The 23,850-nt window shown below is 45.2% G+C and overlaps 1 protein-coding gene across 2 annotated transcripts in view; it reads right to left on the bottom strand.

The window, feature by feature from the left end:
• Window positions 1-21: 21 nt before the first annotated feature.
• Window positions 22-23,850, bottom strand: part of LOC119030856 (transmembrane protein 211) — a 93,359-nt gene continuing 69,530 nt past the window's right edge. The window contains exons 3-4 of one of the 2 annotated variants that reach the window (XR_005078438.1): window positions 1,760-2,139; window positions 22-1,493 (exon numbers count right to left, since the gene is read on the bottom strand). Coding sequence is in view for 1 of the 2 variants with exons in the window: in XM_037118778.1 (XP_036974673.1) it covers window positions 1,913-2,139 (227 nt within the window). In the remaining variant the exon portion in view is untranslated. Of the gene's footprint in view, window positions 2,140-23,850 lie in introns of both variants that reach the window. The other variant, XM_037118778.1, reaches the window with a different exon arrangement.

The raw sequence follows: 23,850 nt of genomic DNA, 5'->3' as shown, positions 1-23,850 counted from the left end.
TAATCACAGTAATTTTTCTTAATGTCAGGACATGTCATTTGGGAACCCAAATTTGGGGAATATTTAAAGATTAACCCATTAGCAAACTCATTATTGAAACACTTATACGCACATAAACACCCACTAGAAAAGGGAGTCTAGCTTGATGAAATTGGCAGTGTACAGGGACAGTTAAGTGGAGAAGTAGACATTTTGTCCTTGGAACATGACAGGAATGGTGCCAGCGTTTTAAAAGGAGAAGTGGGTTTGACAGAAAACACAGCAACACATTAGCTTATTGGAGGAGCTCATTATTTTAAGCCTCGTCTTACTCATAATGTGAATAATGTGTCGGCTCAGCCCAGATAACCAAAGGCAAAGTTCAATTTGTACAGCTCCCTCCTCTGCCACTCAATTTCTAAATCACATAAGACAAGGATGCCAGGAATTAATCTGTTAGCTGCATGTCACAACCTTTTAATGTCGCAATTCAAGCTACCTCTTCTAGATAATTGGCAAAAATGTCTCAGGGCGTAATTGAACTCAAGAACACTGCTTTTTCTCTTTTTCATTCTCTCTGCTGTTACCACGGATTAGAGGACGACATCTTTCTTATCCCCCGGAAACATTTTCTCAAGTTAATGAGATCATACTGCATCGAGTACAGGAGAGACTCTTTACCTCTGAGAGGAGAAAATTATAAGAGAAGGAAAAACACGTCACACAACAGGATCCACAGTTTTTCAGCAGAAAAAGATGATAACCTGATAATCGTATTAAACACTTGTCTTTATGTTAAAAGGCACAAGTTGGTCTGATCACATTTAAAATCTAGATCAATTGTTCTACCATTAACAAAGCCCATCGTATCATGCATTTTTGACAAAATTCCTACGTCTCCCTGCCTTTTGCAATTATTTTTTTTTTTTCCTGAATCAGAGTGTTTAGTATTGTGTGTTGTAGACAGAAAACAACTGCTTATGTTCAACAAGCGAGTTACATTACACAAACAATTCTGGGGGAAAAAGGTTAACAAAACGATGCTGTATCCCAACGTAAAATCTTCAACAACCACGACTTATTATTAAGATTCACTTCCTTGTTAGGAGAAGAGACTTCCATGTGTCCTCTCGGCAGGTCTGATGCTGTGTCTACTGTTCTTTTTTCTTTGTGACAGTTACTAAACGTACTGTCATTGAAAGCTCTTCTCGACTCCCACTGGTTGGTTCTGGCTGGTCGGGCAGAAAAATGTCTGAAGAGCAAGAAATGTCTGAGTTGTCTTGTCATTGTTTTATTCTGAAACCTCAGACATCAGCTCCGGTGAGTCCAGACCATATGTACAGTCACAAAACATCGTCACGAGATACAACTCCATCCATCGATCCATCGATGTCCTCGGCCGTTTTGAGTACCGCTGTGGTTGAGCCGAATGTTCTTCAGAACCTCTTGATCGGACGAGTCGTACTGCCACGTAACCTCGTGCTTCCGCTCTCTTAATGCAGCCAATTACCAGTCTGTTTTGGAATGTAATACATGTTGACTTGTTACCCACAAAGGAAAAGAAGGAAAAAAAAAACACTTAAAAGTTTTAGCAAGTACTTGTTACGTTTGTTTTAATTTTTCTTTAATCTTAATCTGCATCATCTCCAGCTAACAAGACGAAAAACATTTATGTCGAACTGCAGAAAACTGTTAGATTTGAGGGTAAAATGATAACCACAGAGTAATATTTAAAACGCAAAACATTCCATTTAAATGAACTGAATTTTGAATTAATTACATAACAGATGCAGGAAGACAGTGTTTGTTGTTAAGTGTCGAGTGGGGCTTCCCAAACAGCATCGCCCTCAAAGACGGGATGCGGGTGTCTCTCCGTGACGTCGAGCCCACGTTAGAGAGAGTGGTCAGGAGGGGAGAAACATTTTTCACAACACTATAACAGCGTGGGTAAAGGGGTGGGGGACAGCTGCTCCTTTGGTGCGTATTTGGCAAAAAAGGGCAAGAAGACAGTGAGCATGACTCCAACGATAGCCAGCATGTAGCCCCATCCGATCTGACACTCGCCAGCGTAGTAGATGTCAGAGTCCCCGCAGAAGGACCTGACCAGTGAAGAGTTGAGGCCGAAGGGGTAGACCAGCAGTCCAGCAGCCATGATGAACACTGCAGAGCAGAGGGAACAGAGTGGGTCAGACGGCGAACAACCCATACATGCACGACATGACACCACCATGCATGTAGGACGTTTAAAGATAAAAAGGTCAAAGTCAGCACCAACAGAAGCTCCTCTCTCCCACAGAAAACACTGCCCCTGAAACGCCTCGTCAGTCGTCTCGCCTTCACACATCACACCGTGTCACACATTTATGCACGATTTATGCCGAGCGGTTGGATTGGCATTTAACACTTGATTTAGCAGAGCTGCTCTGCTGTTGTTAGCACTGCAGGGTCAGACGTGTGTGAGCTGGATTTATATACTGGACTGGTGTGTGGCAGCTGAAGGCCACTTGGGGGCAGTAGAGGTCTGGCTGAGAACAATCTGAGGGTTAAATGAGCAATTGAAATACTTCATCAGTGCTGAAGTAGCTCCTTTTGCACAAAGACTTATGATGGGTTGCTTTGTGTTATATATATATATATATATATATATATATATATATATATATATATATATATATATATATATATATATATATATATATATATATAAATAAATCATGACCTTGATTGTTTTATTAGTCAAACGGTGGCAGAACAGAGCTTTTAATGTACAGAACAACAAAAGCTCTGTTTACGTGTAATGGACAAAACCTTATAGTGCAAAAATGATCCACGTCTCCTTAAACCCATTTGCACTGCTCATTTTAAAACTCCTGGGCGTCATAAAGAAGCCCCCCCTCCTCCCTCTCTCTTCTGCTGCGATCAGCTTTCTCAGACGCTGTCCTCAGCGCCCATGCAGCCCGAGAGCGGCTTGCTTTTACAAATTGAGTCAAGTCACCCAGCCTCTGCTGCCAAGCAGTTATCGACTGCGCTACAGGCTATCATTGCTGCTCTTAGTCATTCTGAGTGCCGGCTGGATTTCCATTACAATGCCAGGTGTCATAGTTGTTTTAGCTTTGGAGAGCTGGGGTGAGTGGAAAAGCCTGGACTTGTGATAGTGAGTAGCCCTCTAGAAAATACAACAAACATATCTTTTATTGCGCTGTATTGATTTTCAGGAGATGTCTGTTTTCCTACTTTCGAGGGCAGCGGCTTCGTGGTCGGGGCGAAACAGCGCTCATGTGAGAGCTACAATGCAGCAGCTGTACGAGTATCAAATCGATGGATTGTGTGGGCCGTGAAGGGTTGTAAACAGGGATGAGGAGGTTGCACTGATGTTCTAGTTGCTCACTTGGGACTTTGGGAGTGAGTGTTAGGAAGAGAGCAGCTGAGTGATGGTCTGAATGGGTGAAGGAGAGGTATCTCTTGTGCTTGTCTAGCCTGCCGTAGTGACTCTCCATGGAGTTCGCTGAGCTTCTGCCTCCCAATCCTTTACCTCGCCCTCCCAGCTCTCAGAGTGGCTCCACGTTTTATCTGCACGGTTCCAGCGCCTCAAAGCTCACTGCCTAATGACACTTTAATGACCTTCTTTATCAAACTATCGCTGCCTTTTGTGATAGACGCACAAAGACGCAGGCATGCACTTACAAACCAAGGCCACTTCCCTCTGACTCTGAAGTGAAAGCATTTGAAACAGACTTGGACACAAAACTAGAGTGAATAAATTATGAGCAGCAACACAGCATAAGCTCCAAGTAATCAATACAGGAAAGAAATCCAGGCAGCAGTCTCTAACGAGTGTCAGGTAAGCAGAGCGAGGGCTGGATTTTATCAATCAGACCAGGACGGTATGCAGGCCCGGGTGTCTGGATCAGATAAGCTGACTGGATCTTGGCGAGCCTTTAATGAGAGGAGAACCACTGAAAAACTGTAAAATCAGCCTCATATCAGAGGCTTACTCCAAATGCATCGATTTTTATCCTTCTAATCTGAGAGGGATGAAACAAAACCGAAGTGCATTTACACACCTTAATGGGGAACGCCAATGATTTTACACATCAAAGTCTGTTCGCAGGTCTTGGATGTACGACTGGATGTGTGGAAAATGTTTTATAAAGCCTTTTGTGGCTCCAGGCGGAGCAGCATGAAGTCTGATAAAGGTCCTCGAGTTGTGTTGGCAAAAATATCAAAGTATCAACATTTCTTTACATATTGATTATTGTTATTTTAAACAGATTCAATACTCATTTATCCCGAGCTGCATTTTTTTCGCTCTCCTCTCTGAGAGTTGACACTTGTACTGCTGTCTCCTCCAGAGGTCCATGATCTTAGCTGAAAAATAAAACATTTCAAGCCCTTAATGCCCCAAATTGTACCAAATATCGATAAGTTTCAAGGTATCATCAAGTATCATGACAAGACTTTCCTCAGTGTCACTCGAGTCAGAGGTGGTTTAGCGCCGATGACTTCAAGTTATAGAAAATAAAAAATATATAAAATGAGGATGTGAAGAAAGGAACTCGGCCGACCTCTGAAGCCCAGTCCTCATTTCTGCTTAACTGGCAGCTAAAGACTACTTTAGCTAGCATTAGCATAACACACCGGAATCTCCAACCAAATTATTGGCAGTCACTTTGCATTGTGGGAAGTGTAGGCAACAGTGTCTGACATAAAAAAGACGACATCTCTGACACGTTAATGTTAATGCAGTACTCTATGGATGACTTAATGCCTGATATATATATATATATATATATATATATATATATTGCATTACTTCACGGGATACATAACACAGAGCATCAGGTCTGTGTGTTTATGCTTTGTGACAACCCTCATTTAAGAATTCTAGTTTCCACAGCGGGGTGGACGAGCTTAATTTCAACACGGCCCGGCAGTCTAATCCTATGAAGAACGGACGGCGTGATGAAAGAGGCCGACGTGACACCGAGATGTCACGCTGTGAGGCCAAAGCCTGAAAAGTGTTCATTACTGCAGCCAGGAGAGCAGCGTTCCCGTGGACTCCCACTTAACATGTCACACTAAATGCCCCTGTGTTGTTGACATCATCGGCTAAGATAATGACGGGGTGCAGGAGTTAGTCAGCAGGTGATGATTTCAGAGCGCTGAAGGCTGAGTAACCACAGCAACACGCTGGTTTGTTGTTCTGAATTAAAGATAGACTTAAATTTCTCTTTAAAATCCAGTTAGGGGCGATAACGTCGGAGGATTATGTCATTTATTTTACTTCTCTCTGGTGAGATTTATCCCAGAAAAAACAAAAAAAAACTGTAGTGAACAGTTACACCACAAGGATGGCTTTTGTTTTGACTCAGACATCGTGTAATTGATTTGAGGGATATCAGATATCTGATCTCAGCCTCATCTGATCTAATCCAAACGAAGTTCACTCGTTCTTTTTCCTAGCAGCCTCCCTTTGTGCAACAAGAGAGAGCAGCTGGAATATTCTGTCATGACCACACCCCAGTAATTATCATACAGTCCCACACACTGCCTTTAAAGAGCCGTCCACACAGCAGCCACCAGGCAGTAAAAACAAAAAAACAACCCACGATTGTTCCCATCACTTATCCTCCTAATAGAGTGAAGCAGCAGACAGTTTACTCACCTGCAAACCCTAATTAATGGTCTGCATTTGTAAGAACTCAAGTCTAACTTGGCCGGACCTTTTTTCCCACAGAGAAGAATAGAAGTAGAGAGTCTGTCAGCCCCGATCAGACGAGTGTCGCTGAGTAGACGAGGCTATCATAATGGCTCAGAGATGATGAGACAGTGAATAATGGAGAGACCTCTGCGTTGGCAGGGCACTAATGTGTCCCAGTTTCATTGCAAACTTTACACAAAGTGCCACAAGAGGGTCACGATCTTTCTCATTCACAGAGAAGATGGCGGAACAAACTCCGGCCACTCGGAGTATTCTGAGTTTCCCTAAATTACCTTTTTTTTTCCCCCCATTCACAACATCGTCATTTAACATACTTACAGTCCGTTAATCTTTAGAAAACGTCCCCGGATTACTCGCTCTATTTCTCGCTAATGGCAACTTATTTGAATGCACACGTCAGCAGCTTTTGAAGTGCACACAGACTTCACAGTGAGGGGAGTACAGTTATTGATTTGGAAATGCCAAACAGCCAGAAGCGTCCAGGAGCACTAGATTTCATTGTTCATCAACTTCGTCTTGCTTTTTTTTTTCTTTTTTTCGCAGATAGCTGCAAGGCTGTGGAGGCCTTTGTGTACGTTAATGAATAGCAAACACCTTTATGCGCTTTCCTCTCTCTTTTTGTGCAGAGGGGTTTTTTTTGTCTGTGTGCATCTTTGGCAAAGGCTGTCAGAGGAAGAGATGCAAATTTAAATAAAACAGAGCATTGTACTGCCACACAAAGACTCTGTGCAGCTTCTAACAACTAAATGAACTGAATTAACCTTGAATCTCTTTCTCAGCGGTGTAGCGGGAAATGGAAAGCTGCTCCCAGAGACGGTGAGACGGGTTCACAGCGGTGACGGTGATAGAAAGAGATTGAATGGGTCTGTGGGGCAGGAAGGTGTGTGATAACCTGGCATCCAAGCGTGACACTGAATCAATTCCATCGCAGAGCTCTCACACTGAAATCACTGGCTTAGACCAAGAAACACACAAAACATGGGATCACTCGTTTCATATTTCAGCGTGAGCGCCCGAGTTTAGTTGTAGAAAATCTGATAAGACTCAACTCTTGTCAGAAATGTCAGAAATCCAATATACTGTGGTCCCAGACATTCATACACCTTGTATATATTTTACAATTCTTCAATTTTATTCTTCCCAAGATATTAATAATAAAAAAATCAATTCTGTGAGCTTCAAGGCCACTTTCTTTATTACGATGCCAAGACCTCCGCTGTGGGATCAAACTCTATTTCCACCCTGTTGCTGACTGTCGTAACACGATCAGCGACGGGACGGGTTGAATTAAATTCAACAGGAAATGGGACGCTCCCCTGATGCAGATTCTAATTCTTGCTTTCGTCGTGGCGTCGTTTGTCTGTTTTCTCCCCTTTGGCAAACAGTTACACAAAGTATATTAGGTGATTATTGTCACATCCGCCCACACGGAGAGACGCATGTCGCATGGCGAAACCCGGCGTACGGCAGCCTCGTACTGACGCAGAGTGATTCACCGGCTGAACAGTGTGGCTCTGTTAAACCTTTACAGACAATTAACGGTTGAATATGCAGTCTGTGTGTGTTCTTCTGTAGAGGACAGACACTTTGAAAAAATAGAGAAGTCAGCAGGAGAGTGTGCACTGACACTGAGGAGAATAAGACAGGACAGGTTGTACAATATAAATTCAGGCCCTACAGCCAGCGAGAGGGAACTTGAATACATTAGAATAGAGTAATGCCCCGCTTATCTCCTCTGACCTACAAGCCAGGCAAGACAGTCAGGTGGAGACCGCCAGCTCCACCGGGAGGAGAGCAGTCGGATGTGTAAATACAAAGACATTAAAAGAAGCAGCGCAGCACCACAGCGGGGTTCTGGGTGTTATCCTCCACGTCGCCAGCACCCACCGCCTCCTCTCGTTCCTGTGAGAAACTTCTTATCTGGCCGCTGCCCAAACAGGAACATTATCTGCAGCTACTGTTCACTTCAAAGACACATGAGAGAGCGCACACATTAGACTGTGGCCTTACATTACCACAAGCCCGTTTGATGTCACATTACCTCGCGCAGCAACGACCATCAACACACAAGCCGGCGAGAAAAACATTTTTCGTCCCTGCCGAGGATAACGCCTGCTGTCTTTCCAGGTGGAAAGTTGGAGGGAAAAGAAAAACAACAACAACAAAACGCGGCTAATAAATCTTGATTTGCCGACACGGCGCTCATTTGTTTGTGTTGCCGGCCATGTTTGTCATTGATGAAACACGGCGACAGGAAACATATGCTGGAAAAAGCTGCAGAATGTGGCTTAATTACAGATGCAGGCCCAAAGCTATACATCAGAACGGCTGTTCTTCTGCGGTGTCGTACTCAGCGACATTTTTTATCAACCTGTCTCCCCTCGGTATGGAAACAGTGCTGCATGCAGATGAAGCAGCTGGTTGGTCCTTAAAAAACGTATTTTTTGGGGGCTTTATTGCTGAGACAGGAGCCTATAAAACATTTTGGATTAGGAGCAGTGGACAGAATCACCACCCACGTCGTCATTTGACCGTCTGACCCGACCAGCCGGACTGGGCAGAGATTCAGGATGGGAGCTAATCCACCTTGGATTTAAGGCTGCTTCCTGGGTAGATCCTGGTTGCAGGAAAATTAAATGGACAAATAGGATTTCAACAGGAAAGCAGCGTTGTGCAACACATCTTCACAGAGACCCGTCTCCACCACAACATCCTTGATGAAGCCTCTCTCGACGGACAGGTGATGCTCGGGGCAGACAGAGCTCAGGACCACAGCCAGGTGGACAAACACATTTCTTATTTTATCTATTTTAGTTTTCTCCACGGAACGATCAGGTGAGCTGATCTCTGTCGAGTCTCACGTAGATATTATTAACCCAGATGTCATCAGGCAAGCTGATGGAAATGAGGTGCTGATTGACTGCAGCAGCCCGGGGCGGTAAACACAGAGTGTGTGTGTGTGTGTGTGTGTGTGACCCACATACGCTTACGTATATTGTATAACACAAGAAAAACACAACATACGTGACTGTCTTTATAAAGAGCCTCTTCTACAACAATTGGGATTGAGTGCCTGGCTCAAGGGCAGTTTAATGAATACATTTGAAAGATTGCTGGAAGCCTGACTGTGTGTGTGTGTGTGTGTGTGTGTGTGTGTGTGTGTGTGTGTGTCTCTAATAAGGAAAGCATAACAATGGGCAGTGCGTAACAGTGGCGTGTCTCTAGGAAATTGCCTTTTCACTGGCCGAATACAAGGAGTATTTCCATTTCCTCCTCTATCTACAGGCGAGTGGAGACGGAGGCGGCGTGAAGAAGGACGTCCAAACACACGGATGCGACGGGGCATTCGGCGTAGATGAAGATAAAGGATTAAAGCCTGCGGAGTGTGTGAGCATCCCTGAGTAGCCACAGACGACAACAGATGGTGCGTCGGCGTCTTACGTATATAAATGTGCATCGAGGTCCCTCCATTACTCGGGGTTAGCCCCTCTACGTGCTCCAGGTGAAGAATCGTAGCGTGGAAGATGAAAGTTTTCCGAGTTGTGGGGAGTTGAACTGTGCCAGCAATGAATCTTCAGGTCGTCAGCCGGGACCTGGTGGAGCGTGAGCGAAAACAGCAGGGACTCCATCCTAATGTGATGAGCTGTGCTCCAGTCTGCACACAGCCATGTTGATAATTAAGCTCAGTGCGCCTCTGGGAAATTATGCTAATGACGCTCCGACTACCTACATTTCTCGAAAAAGAACGTTTGGGTTAAGGTGATCACGCACACAGCAGCAGCTACAACACAACTCTCCAACAAAAAGTTTCTGGAGACGATTAAGGAAAAGAAGAAAAAAAAAAAAGGAGGAGGAGAGAGAAGTTTTCAAAGATTCGGGGAAGCACTTTGTTCGACCTGTAATTGCTAATTTGATTTTATTTTCTTTAAAAGGGTGCAAAGAAGCATGACAGAGACTCAATGAGAGGGAGGAAATGAAAAGGCGCTGGTCCAATTTTAAAGCACATTTTCCAGCCGGACCTCCATTTTTAGTGAAAAACATTAGAGCAGGTAAAAGTTTCAGGTGCGTAAATGGGAGATTCACTTATCTGCCGTTTACTAAAATGATAAATAAGACATCTGAGAGGAAAATCAGTCTGTTGGTTCCAGCTTGATTTTTAGTAGGAGGTCCAAGTAATGGATTACATTTATTCTTGTTCCTGTACTTGTTCAGTTTGAATGAACTTTGTTTTATGACGAGTTAACGGGGCGATTAATCTTTTCTTAGCTCAGTAAGAGAGAGACTTGAATGCAGACGGTGTTCGGTTGTCTCCTTCTGTGTAATTAACATAGGTGTAAAATAACTGACATTTTGTTCATTTATTTGGTTTCTTATTAGACAAAGTAATGTAATTGCTGCACACATCTCTGGGGGACGATCACCACTTGCAGCACAAAGACGTAAACATTGTCGTTTTCTTGAGTGCCGCATCTTTAAAACTTTTACTTGACTTGTATTCTCGTGCTCTTTTGGTCCTCGCTTTTACGTTACCAGAAAGAAGCGAAACAAACCGAGGGTACGCACTCGGCCTGCCTGTAAATCCGGTCTGAAGCCACGTGGGGGGAATTACTTTGTCGAAGTCCATTTTCAGCGACTTGTTAAAGAGCATCAAACCATTTTCAGTGGAAAAGGTCCACTGCTGTCAAAAAGGCAAAAAAAAAAATAAAAACCTGTTGACCTTGAGCACTGCACAAAAAGAGATAAAGGCGAGAGAGAGAGAGAGCAAAAGAAGAGAGAGAGAAAGCAGATGAGGAAATAAAATACAGGGAGTTGGGAGAGATTAGCAAGGCAATAAAATAGCTTCTGCTATCTTTGGAGTTTGCAGGCCTGCCGGTGGACGGGTCAATCAGAGCCCAGTAATAGCTCTGTTTATCACCGAGTCATTCAGGCCGCTCTAAGCTCGAGCGCAGGACAGCATAGGTGGTTAAAGCCTCGAGTCCAGAGTGCATCAGAGCGCGTAAATGTTTTGTTTAGTCTCTCGGACTCTTAATGATTTTGACTTGTGCGAGTGCATCGCAGAGATCGTATCAGATGATGAAGTGAAGCTTTAATGTTTCCACTGCAGAGACAATGACACAGATAACAAGCAGCTACAGTCTGAGAACGTCTCTGACATAAAGATATAAAGATGTTGTTGTGAGGAGATTAAAGGTGAATTCAAAAGAATTATTCTACATTTGAAGCTTGATGGCTCCATCTTATGTAAAGTTAGCTTGCGTGTGTTATCCAAGATGTACTATTCCTTTTTTAAAGGACAACAGTGTGTAAAGATTGGTCACATTTTTAAATTCATTAACTGCTGCAAACTGTAGCTGCCTTCAGCTAGTTAGCTCAGGTAGCTGTGCAGCGCAGAGCAGTCGGGAGTTTGTTTGTGTTTAAACCGCTAGCACTGGAGCTTTGAACCCAGCTGGGCCGAGGCTAGCTGGTTAGCATGCTAGACATGGCAACACAATAACACAAACGTCACAGCAGCTTCTCCTCCACATTACATGATAATCTAAGTCTCGGAAGTTCATGTAGTTCACAAAAATTATATATTTTTAATTTGCTCCTCTAATATTTAATGTCCTCAGTAGCAGATAAGGACGGAGAGATATTAATAAATAATAAAATATATACAACACGATGCGTAGTGAGCGTAGCATGCAGCTAGGTGGACACTTACAGCTTTTGTCTCTCAGCTCGCAGCGTTGCTGAGGCGTCTGAGCTCACGCTTACGAGTGTGAAGACACATGAATCTCACACGCTGCATCCAATCTATCATCTTAATTACTTCCATTTCCATACCCCCATCTATTTTTTAATGTTGCAAATTAATTTACACCTCAGACAAATTGCTTGTCCTTGACTTCTCTCTTATCTCTTACGAGGCGACCCGCCGTGCACACGTGTCGGCGTACAAAACGAACCAAAGTTAATCTGTCGCTCCATCCATCCATCCGTCCCTCCACGCAGATTGGATTAGCGCGGGAGAGAAAAACTACCTGGCATGCATGAATGGGGAATATAAATAATAATAACACATGAGAGAAAGAGGCGATTAGATTGAAGACATCAATCACCGGCGAGAAGTTACGCTCATTGTGGTGTACGTCGTGTGAGGAGGCAGCCGATGAGGAAACAATGGTTTATCTGATGAAACCTGAAGGTCCGTCCCTGTGCTGCATGTGGAAGGTTGAAAAAGGTGATGTGTGTGTGTGTGTGTGTGTGTGTTGTACAGCCCTGTGTCTGACATTAACCCAGTGATTGTGTTGACAGTTTTTGGCCCCGAGGCTAAACCCTTAAACCAGACGTCTCCTGGGTTCAGTGGCTGCCTCGGGTACAACGGGGGAATGTCAGCCATGAAAGTCAGAACAACCCGGTGACACTGTGAGGTGTCATTGTGTATCCCGCTGTGCTGCGGCATCACAGATCACATATTGTGTGTTTTATGCAAAGATTAACAAATGAAAGTTACTAAATGAGAAACTGGTTCAACTGTTTGTAGCCACGAGGTTTCCCCCCATCAACCCCACGAGTCTGTAAGAGGACTGTTAGCATACGTTGTTGGAGGGTTAATCACACAAAGAGACACAACAAGGAGATGTGAAACAACCACAAAGAGACGCAAAAAGACTACAAAGAGACACAGTTTCTATTAAGATGAATAAATACATCAAATAAACACAAGTCGACTGCAAAGAGGCACATAAAGGAGACAAAGAGACACAATTGGACTACAAAGACACATAAAAGAGACATAGAGAAACCAATGGACTACAAAGAGACAAAGGAGACAAAGACACAAAACAATAACAATAGGCGCAAAATGATGACAGAGACACAAAGAAACTACAAAGAGACACAAATCAATGACATAGAGATGCATAAAGGAGACAAACACATACCAATGGACTACAAAGACACAAAAAAGTGACTACAAAGAGACACAAAACAAATGCAAAGGAATGTAAAACAGCTTTGGGTGCAAATAACCACAAAATCACAATCAAGTTACAAGACAGGCTGGCAGAACAACTACAGACCGAATAAGCAACGTAGCTATTAATAATACTTTCTTCTTTACCAGTTTAAATGTAAGTCCTGACACCTTCTTTCCGACTGAGCCTCAGTCTGACCACACACTCCTCGGCTAAAACATGCATTAAAAACAAAATCCGTGGTGGATCTCATTGAATAAATATACATGTATACATAAACACAGCACCCACACCGGCTATGTGATATTAGTATACTGTAGAAGCTCCCGCAGAACACCACAGGTATAATGAAAAGTGCAAAAAAAAAAAAAAAAAAAATACATAAATTCATGAGGTGGACTTAAAAACAAGGTGCTTATTTTCCAATCACCTGCTGCACATTCTTCAAACTGCAGAGCGCGTTCTGAACGGGTTCCCAGCGTCCCGCAGTTACAGAAGCTCATTCAGCACATAGAGGAGCCTGAAACTCGACGAGCCGCGCTGCTGGAATTCACCTGCGCTGTGTGAATTAATTTTGCATCCACTGATAGTTATAAAAGTGTCGTTGCTGTTTATGAGGAGGAGACGGAGCGCGAGGCTGCAGAGGACAAAAGACGATCCTGCACCTAAGCGCCCTGACTGTATACAAGCTCCCATTCATCTGTGTGAGTGTGTGTGAGTGTGTGTGTGTGTTTGTGTTGCTTGTGTAGTCTGAACATAATAGATGAATGTGCCTGTTCATGAGTCTTGATCTCAATCTGTGTGTTTGTGTTGGGGAGGAGAGGGAAGACGGTGCAAAGAGACATTTGATTTGTCAAAATAAACAATCTGAGAAAGGGCCAGATGTTTTTTAGGAAATGTGTTTTTTTCTGGACAATTTTGTAAAATATAAAGGGGAAAGAAGCTCTCTGTACATAGAACCATCTAAGCACAGAGATGGAAAATAAAACCCTTCTTCTGTCTTTGCCTGAGAGATTTCAGCAGGTACAGTGGAACACCTGCTGTGGAAATCAATCATGGCAGTTTTTTTTGTTTTTTTTTTACAGTGAACTGCACAATCCTGATATTGGCTCTGGACTCAGCGGTGTTCACAGATGTGCTGAGTGAAATATTCAGGCTTGGCAGTTTTGCAAAAAAGAAAGAAAGAAATGTGCTTCGTCACGATTTCCTGAGGAACGGTTACATTTCTCTCACAGCCCGAGCAAACGAAACTTCTCCTCGTGAAACAAAAGCGTGCAAACATGCAGCTGAGGAGTGAATGTTGTGGCCTCCTGCTGCGGAACAAAGCTGGAGGATCATTATCCGACAATATATAGGAGCCTTTATGATGAGTGTTGGGTGTAGCCAGGTTGTGTGTGTGTGTGTGTTGGCGGAGGGGAGGCAGCAACATAATGAATCCCTACAGGAGACGAGGGGCCCTGCTGGGCTGCTGTAATGAAGCTCTGCCCTGCCGTCGCTCTCTGACCCACTGGCATTAAAGACAAATGGAAACCATTACGTTCAGCCTTCACCTCCACAACCTGCCGGTGCTCGCAGAGGAGCGACGCTGAGGGAGAGACGGGAAGCAGCAGGAGGTCCAGACCAGACAGAACTCCTACTGTACACGAGGAATAGGTCCGTCACAGTATTGACAGGCTGTAGTCGAGCTCAGGTGTGTGTGTGTGTGTGTGTGTAATGTACAGTAAAGCCTGATGTACCTGAGAGAAGAACGACGTATCTGAACAACTATCTAAAGTGCAGAATAGACAAACTTCCAGGACGGAGGTTTGAAAGAAGATTGGATGTTCCCACTCAGACACATTTCCAGCAGAAGAAGTCTCGGAATAAGTGCCGAGGGATCATAAGAGCTTTGTGTGTGTGTGTGTGTGTTTGAGTGTGTGTGTGTGTGTGTGTGTGTGTGTGTGTGTGTGTGTGTTTGAGTGTGTGTCAGTGCCCCTCCAGATAATCTCATCCTTGGTTGAATGCATCTTATTAGGAACAGTGTCGTTGTTTGTTGTGGATTTCCAACAGAGTAAACAGACCGTGCTTTTATGTGTGTGTGTGTGATGTCCGCTGCACATTTCTCAGTCGCATCTAAGAACCGTTGTTCAGAAGTGCAGAACTCCGCGGGACCCCAGGGGAACGCAAAACAAAGGGGAGGCTTTTGTCTTAATTCCCTACAAATGATTTTTTTTTGTGGAGGGGATGAAGCGGCTGCATCCTCCTCCACCGCCCGCCTCTCTGACTGAAGAGCCACCAGCCGGAGATCATTTGATCAGCAGATCTCTGGGATCATGTTCATTACAAGAGATGGAGCACCACCGCAGTGTGTGCCACAGATGAACCTGAGAGATAAGAGCCTTCCTTCTGGCTCTGCTCCTCCTTCCTTTATCTTTTTATTACTCTTCCTTCTTGTTTCCTCCTCTCCTCTCCTGCTGAAGTTTTTAAGATACAGTTCAATACGTTCACTTCATCACAAACAAGAATCTATTTAGTGGGAATCTTACAATATGTATATATACGTTCCTTAAACGACCACATTCAGCAAATTAGCATTTGACAGACTTCTGAACACTGTGAGAGATGCTGCAGATGAAGGAGGCAGAAAACAAACAGAACGAGAGCTCGTGGAGGAAACTGATGTAAGACGTTGTGTTTGTGCCATAAAACTGAGCAAATCCCATAAAAGTAACGGGTGGAAAAGGTTCAGGCCGGGGAGGTAATCCTCCCCGTCGGCTCTGACTGCACAGTTAGCTTTAGCATCTAGCAAGAGGGCGGTTGTTTCTGCACAGACACTGATGGGGAGGAAGCTGAGCTAACAGGCTCTGAGTCCAAGTATGACCAGTTTGACACCAGTGACAGAGGTGCAGATCTCAAACTGTGGCTCATGAATAACATTTAGGACTGATGTTCTGCCTGTGTACATATGAAACACACATATCACAGCGTCTACGACTAACATAAGATCCTCCAACCTTCATCTTTGTAAAGTCTCTCTCAGCATCATCATCACGGCGCCGCTCGCTGCCGTCTCCTCAGTCGAGTTCCACGTGTCATGTCAGCCAGGTAGCTAATCAGAGTGGATGGATGTTTAACAAAGTGTGGCCTGTTCCTCCACATGTGCCATACAGTTCGACGTGATTAAATGAACGTCACCCTCTAACGGTGAAACGTAAATATGATATTTCCTTACAGGAGATACTCCACACACAAGGACCAATCATGGTAGATAATAAAATATCAATATTCCAGCTCACACCAGGATACGATTGACACTATCAACGGTTATATTAAAAACAAATTGGAGAGATTCACATGTGGCTTCATCACATTCACAACAGGTGTTTAATTAAAAGTCTGTTGTGAAGTGCCGATCAGCGCCTTCTTGATTTTAATGTAACTGTTAATAAAATACCTGGAACACTGATCTTATTTTGATCTGACGATATTTTATTTTGTTGATTTTATGTGCTCAATCGAGGAATTTCGTCTAATTTTCATCATTTCAAGGTTTTTTTTACGCACAAATTGAAGATCGAGGTAAAGAACAGAAACCCACCGATTGTGGCAAATCGTTATCGCCTCCCGCCTCCTCTGTTGTGTGTCAACAGGAAACCCATCTGTAAATCATTCACCGTATTTAATACTAGCTTCTGTGTTTTTTAGATGCTGCCGACCCTCCATCTTTATACACAGCGTGTGATCAGTAGTTAACGTAGTTGGAGCCGTGAGATGGTTTATCAGGATCATGCAGATGATTTCAGCTGTGCGATAAAGCAGCTGCACTCCTCTCAAACTCTTTGCTCGTACATCTCTTACATAATTAATGAGCTTCTCCCTTCCTCCCTCTGCCAGCCAGGAGTGTGACTCACAGTCGCACACACACACACACACACACACACACACACACACACACAAACAGATACACAAACAAACAAACAAACACGTCTCTTGAAGCTCTGGTGAAGTAATGAGGGGCTCTCAGGAGTTCACCGTGAGAGTTCCAGTTCGAGACTTCTTTTTAATCGCTCGCATCTTTTCTTTAATCCAAGGAGACAATTAGAAAAAAATAAATAAATCTACCGTTCAGCCCTCTCCAATGCTGATAAACGGCTTCCGTCTCGCCCCTTCAATCGATCACATGCTCTCAGATCTGTAAATGAAGGCTTAGGTAACGAGCTCGGCCAGCCGAGGTAATCAAGAAGACCACCGAGACGCTGAGGGAGGGGGAGCGCTAATGCAGTGAAAGCATTTCCCTGGTTACAGCAGCCGTCGTGAAAGCAGTCAGAGCACACACACACACACACACACACACACACACACACACACACACGCGCCTGTGTGTGTGTGTGTGTGTGTGTGTGTCAGTGTGTGTGTGACATTTGGCCTTTCTCGGGAACAGAGTCTCAGTAACAACAGTGCACCTCACTCTCCCTTTATTTAATGCTTCGTCCTCCGTCACACACACACACACACACACACACACACACACACACACACACACACACACACTCACAGGGTGTTGGTTGCGAGGGTCAAAGGGTGACCTCGGCTCGTCGTTGCGTGACTCGCGGGGGCTCAATCACACATACTTATTGTTTTGTCCTCGGAGCATCTATCACGGAGACGCTGACACGCCTGAAAGACACGAGGAGGGAAAAGTCTCTAGAAAACCGGTGACCAACTTCTGAGGAAAACGCTCATTCGGAAGTAAAGACGAAGATAAATGATTGATGATGAGTGATGTCGCGGTTATTACGATCATTTAGACGCCACATATTTAAGCCCCCCCCCCCGTCTGTGTCGTCATGAGGATTATGAAATCACCTTTTTTCCAGATTCGGTATCCTGATCTGCTCTTCTGCTGACAGCTGGCTTATTCTTCTCGAGTGTTTCAGAGACCTTAATGGCCTCATGAATTATTTATACAATTGCATGTCAACACACACACACACACACACACACACACATCTAGATTTGGAAAACACCATGCTTTTATGATCGACTACACCCGTCTGGTTCGCCCTGCGTGGTTTCAGATCTCTATTTGAACACCACACACTGATAGGTGGAGTGTAACTGTGACAATGCACCATTATAGTGTTAAAGGACCAATACGTAGGATAAAAGGACGACTTTAAAGCATTTACTGTAGAGGAGGGTGAGACGAGGAGTATTCAGTTGGTTGCAGTCTGGATCGCAAACACTGGACCTTTAATTTCTCAACCCAACTTGAATAACTTTAGACTCCAGTCGGGCCTCAGAGAGTTGCAGCCAAACGATACAGTCACTTTTCAATCTTGTCAAAAGCTCTTACGGTCGCAGTAAAGAGGCAAAAACAATAAATTGCACTAAACGGTCGGCGTGTTAAGTTCCTGCTCAATCTTTTTCATTTCGTACTTCTCTCTGGTCTTCATTGTCTTTCCGCCCAGCAAGAATAAAAATCTGGATTAAAACACTCACACAGTATTTCACCTCCACCACTGTGAAACACAAGCTCCGATGAATTTTTTTTCATCATGCATTTTTTTTTTTTTTTTTGCAGTTCACACCTCCTCGTGTTCGGGTCGGCCCACTGAGCAATTCGTCAAGAGGAGGGCAGGAACTCATCATCATCGCCCTGGGGTGTGTGGGTGTCTGGGAGGTGAACCAGGTGGGTGGGGGGCCTTAGTGGAAAAGGTCACTGGGTGCAACACGGAGGGATCAACCACATCAGTCCGACTGTAGATTGTCATATTCAGCCCTTCACTTCCAGCACTCAACGTGTCATACCTGAGTCCGGCTTATCTGCCAAGTCTGGGTTTGGTTTCAATCGGCCTCTGCTGGGATGCTCTTAGTATTTTTGCGCTCCAGTGCAGACGTCCGCTGCTCGCTGTTAGTGCTGACCATTCGACTGACGCTGTGAGGTGTTATCACGGGAGAGCTGTGAGGCGAGCGGGGCAGCGTAAATGGAGCTGTTATCTCCCCGAGAAGCTGGTAACAGTACGTGTTTGTATGAGCGTACACACACCGCAACAAAGCAAAGTGGCCCCGCTTGATTCCTTCTGCAAGCGACTCATGTATGCACTCTGTGGAATAACGTCAAACTGTGCGCGATAAGTAACGCGTTCAAAATGAAGTCTTACACGCACGTTTTCCAGGATTTCGACAATCTTGTAAACACAATCGTACGCAGCTTTATCTGCACTCCAACAGTCTCCTGAGCCTCCTGGCACTCGCGGCACAACAGGTACAATCTAAAGATAGATTTATTTATTTGGAAGCTTTTAAAGATTCTGCTTTATTCTGGCGCTGCAGCTGAAAGCTCAACCGAAGGGAGGAGCAGAGCCACCAGGTTGTCACACTTGTCTGCGGGACGATGAATAGGCGTGGGAGGCGAAGCCAGGTGCAGGACTGACTGGTCACGCTTTAATAACAAGGCGTAGTCCGTCTGTTTAAGGCCTTAAAATCAGCACTTAGTCCCTCTCTGTGTGTAACAACAGTCCCTCATCCCAAAAGCATCTCACGGTGTCTGGAAAACCCCCGGCATTTCAGGACGGTGACGCGACAAAACAAGAAAGACGCAGGACTTCTGTTATTATGGGCCCCTGTCACCTTCTACACACACACACACACACACACACACAGATATCCCCCAACTCATTTGGACACTGTGTCGGGTTCCCTCGTGTCAAATTATCATGATAACTGGGGCGTTCATCCCGCCGCACAAAAAAACTGGTTAACATCTTCAGTGGCTACTCTATTAACAGCTTTATCACTAAGCAACAGCACCCACCCCCCCAATCTCTTCTCCTGCACACACACAAACACCAAGGGACACACACACACAGACACACACACACACACTGTCAATTTAAATGTAATGGTGCTGTGTCTAATTTGGAGGGTGTTTGACAGACAGCATTTTAATGACCACGAGCCCGGGTGAGGAGTTAAGCTGACAGAAGCATCTAAAGGGCCTCTATCATGTCAGGGAGGACGACTCCGAACAGTCACACTGACGTCTGTGGACAGTGAAGCGGGGGCGTCGCTGCCATTAAACCCAGCAGCTATGAATTACAAATAAAGTTAGTGTGAAGGTTATAGAAAAATCCACAAAAAAGACTTTACAGTGAGAAAAAAAAGCGAAGGCAGGTCTTCTCCACGTCCTCGGCATAATGCTACAGCACAGTGGGAGTACTGAGTGGCATGTAATGAGAATAACCATGCAGCTTTAGCCATGAAATGCCTAATTAGCCATTAGCATGCACTAAAAAGCAGCTATGAGACCGTCAACGTCTCTCCTCGACAATCCCCCACTGAGCTGATACAGTGCAGCGCCGGCCCAGATGATCGTCACGGCGACGGGAGACGCTGTCAGCCTATCAGAACGTCTCCCTCCTCAGTCCAGGTCCCGGCAGTAAGACCACGATAAAATGCTTCTCTCTTTCCTCGCGCCAGGTCCAAGCACGCCCACGCAAACTGCAGCCTCCTGTTCCTCTTTGGGGTTTTTTTTTTTGTGGGTTAATTAGAAAAGAAGCTGTCTGCCGTTCACAAGGACGCAGCTGTATGTAGACGCGCCGGATAAACACACAGATTTATATTTGTGCGCATGCTCTGTTTTTCATTGCGGACCGTGTTCCCTGTCATTAGCAATTTTCTTCTCCCTCTGTTTTGGGCTAATTAAGCCGCTCAATTTGGTGCCCATCTTGGCTAATGAGAGGTGATGTGCTGAGACTGTGTATGTGCTGAAAAGGAATCCGCGTAATTAGAAAAGACAACACAAATCTACTGGTGAGTCGATATAATGCAGTTTAAATCCCCAACAGAGGAGTAAGTTCTCTTTGTTTTTTTTTGTTCGGGCCGCATCCACAGGGAGGTCAGAGGTCAAGCTTAACTGCAGGAAACCTCCGCGAAGCACCGTCTGCACTGGAGGACGGTCGCCATGTTGATCCAGTTGAGGGACGGCGCACGTTTCTCTTCCCTGCCCTCCGACACTTCAACTGGTGTGTGTGCAGGTTTACACTGAATACATTTACATTCATTAGCGCTGACATTTTGCGAGTGTGGTGCATTGACGTGCCGATTGTCTTCTACCCTGGTGTGTGATTAGTTTATCGATGTCTGAGTTTGGGAGCCCGGCGAGTGTGTGTTCGGTCGTAATAACAGTGTAATTTTGCCGGAGCAGACCCATGCGTCAGGGGGTGAGAGACCCCGTCAGTGGCGTCCAATGATTGGACAGGAAAGACAAACTGAATATGCAGACCTGCACCCGGAGATGTGGACAGCAGAGCGTGATGAATGTGTGAACTAAATATCACCATAACACCATCTGTAGAGCCGGTGACTGTGAGCGACCGGCCCAATGATCGCCTGACTAGATTCTTTCATTCAAACCTCACGGCTTAGCTGATATTGCTTAGATGTCGATGTTGGATGATCCAGCATCATAACTAATGTTGCTGCAGGACCGGACCATCACTGCAACTGATCTAAGTCTGGACAGTGAACAGGTCGTGGTGGTTAAACGGGTCGAGCATTAGACTTTCCCCGAAAAAAAATCAGGGCTCTTGTTCACTATACCATCGGTTTCTTTGCTGCAACACAAACTGCCTACGACTGAAATAAACTGATCAGTTTTGGAAAAGGAAGAGTTGTTTTTCAGATTAAGCGGTGGGCGTCAGAACAATCAATGCCCACAGCATCTTTTGAACATCCAACCCTGAACGGCTGGACCACCTCAGGGACGAGAGGACGGGGGTGGGAATGAGAGTCATGCTAATTCAGCTCGGATTTGTGTCTGGTCACAGGGAAATTAAATGGACAAATGGGACTCAGGCTGGCCTTCAACGGGCAATCACAGACTGTTGTGCGACACATTTTCCACCATGTCTCCACCACAACATCCCGGATCAAGCTGTCGAACCTGAGGGCCGATCCCTGTTCTAAGCCAGCAGACTGCAGGACTACAGCTGGACGAGGAGAGGTGGACTCAGTGTTTACCTAATTGATGCTTCGATCAAAATGCACTAGAGAATTGTGCATATGGGCACAAAAAACTGTATCTACAGTCTGTTGTATGGTTCTTTTTGTTACGCAACCGTGGGACGTTTAATGACGAACACAACACCTTGAACTCTGTCAGTCGCAAAGCTATGACATTACAAAAGTGTGATTGATCAGCTGCATTGTTTTGTCCTCGAGCAACATCAGTTGTGATGTTGGCAGTACAACGCCGACACGTCAGATCGATCCATAGCTCAGGTACAGGGTCACGTCAAATCGAGTTACTTTTAAAAGAACATCAGGCAGGGGAACAGTGAAAGAAAGATGTAATCTCTCAAAATAAGTCCTGACATCTCACCTTAATGTGACTCTTTAGAAAGAAGCGTCACTAATTGACTTGATGGTAATGAGGCTCAACAATCAACTATCGTTACGTATAATGTGACATTTAGACTAGAAATGAGACAAATATACTTCATAAGATTTTGAGTTTTTGCAGTGAATGAACACAGGCCTTATCACAGGATCACATGTCCACCACAGAGGATTAAAGGACTAATTGTTCCGGCCAGCACAGATTTTGTCATCTGTTGGATCAGGCTGATACTGTGCAGCCTGATCCCAGGTTTATGCAGAAAGTCTCTACACGCTACCAATTCTCAAAGCCTCCCCGTGTCCAGCCTTATCAACGCACCCGAAATGCACAACCACGAACGCTACATTACGCTCCATCACTAAGTAAATACGACCAGCGTGCCGAGCGCGAGCCAAAGCATGTCTGTGCGCTTCCATCACCCACATCACTGCCCATGCACATCTCACGCCCAGCCTGCATCCACCCAACGTACCATCTGCCTTGGCAGTCGACCCCACCAGACCAGGCCAGGCCGCTGCTCCAAAGAGACGTGGGTCGTTGATGGTGTGTGTGTGTGTGTGTGTGTGTGTGTGTTGGGGGTGGACGACGCTCCAGATGCTCCTCAATCCAGATGCATCCTGTTGGCAGTGTCATGGCATGCCCCTGGATTAATGAGCCCACCCCCCCCTCTGCTTGTTCCTTGGGCTGCTGTCCCAATATCTGTATGGTGCCTGCCAAGCCCATTATCCATGCACGGTTTAAGTCAAAATGCCACACGCTCACTAACTGATCGATGGGGTCTTAAACAGTGGGGAGCCATTTAAACAAGGAGTGGGGGGTTTGCTGTGTGTGTGTGTGTGTGTGTGTGTGTGTGTGTGAGACAGTTTTCTCGCAGCCTACATTCCCACTGTCGTCTCATCTTTCCCAGCCGTCTGTATGGATTTAGGTGGCTGGCCTGTGGGCCGGGCTCCATCGATTACAAGCAGCCGACCAATCATGCTGACAGACAGCTCGGTTGAGAGCACACCTTGGCTTTTAATAGCGCCGTCCGCGGTGCCCACGATCGTGTGGAAAGCCGAGAGCAGATAGTAAAACACCGCAACCAAGAAAACACCGACACCCAGCAGGCAGACGCTGTAACCTTGTGTATCCGCGTAATGGGACGGACACACACACGTAGACACGGACGACCTCAAGCAGCCGCAACACACACTCACGACTCAAAACAATGCTTTTTTAAAAATTTTTTTATTTAAGCCTCGGCTTTCGTTTGCTTCCCCTGCCCTGTGAGTGTCTCGGCCCCGCTGGTGGGCTGAGTAGCAGCTTAGAAAAATACTCAGGGAGGAAATGCAAATGACCTTGTCTCATCTCGAACCAAACACTGGGAAATTAAATTAAGGCTCCCTGCGACCCGGGAAGTGCTGTTTCTTCAGTCCTGTTGTTTATGTGGGTGCGTGTGTGTGTGTAGGCAGCCAGGCTGCGTCGGGTTGATGCATTACTTTAAATCTTGTTAGGTCTCACTTCACTACTTTAAACTTGTGAGAATAATAATCACATTTGGACCGAGCAAACGGAAGGTGTTGGAGTTTGTGTTTGAGTGTTTGTGTGGCCGGGTTTTTGTGTGCCGAGGACAAAGAGTTCAGTAACGTGGAGCAGTTTGTCTGTTGTCTGCCTCGTATGTGTGGGTGCAGTCTGTGAATGCGGCTCTTTGTCTGGCCCGCTCCATTGTCATAAGCACTAATAGGAATTCACAGCCGTTTAATAATTCACACTGAGGTAGGCGGCTACTGTAAACTGTCAACAACCCGAGCGCCTACTGAAATCCCATT

The sequence above is a fragment of the Acanthopagrus latus genome, chromosome 13, assembly GCF_904848185.1.
Source record: "Acanthopagrus latus isolate v.2019 chromosome 13, fAcaLat1.1, whole genome shotgun sequence".
NCBI lineage: Eukaryota > Metazoa > Chordata > Actinopteri > Spariformes > Sparidae > Acanthopagrus > Acanthopagrus latus.
Note: the sequence above shows the minus strand (reverse complement) of the source record. Positions and strands in the feature narration are given on the sequence as shown.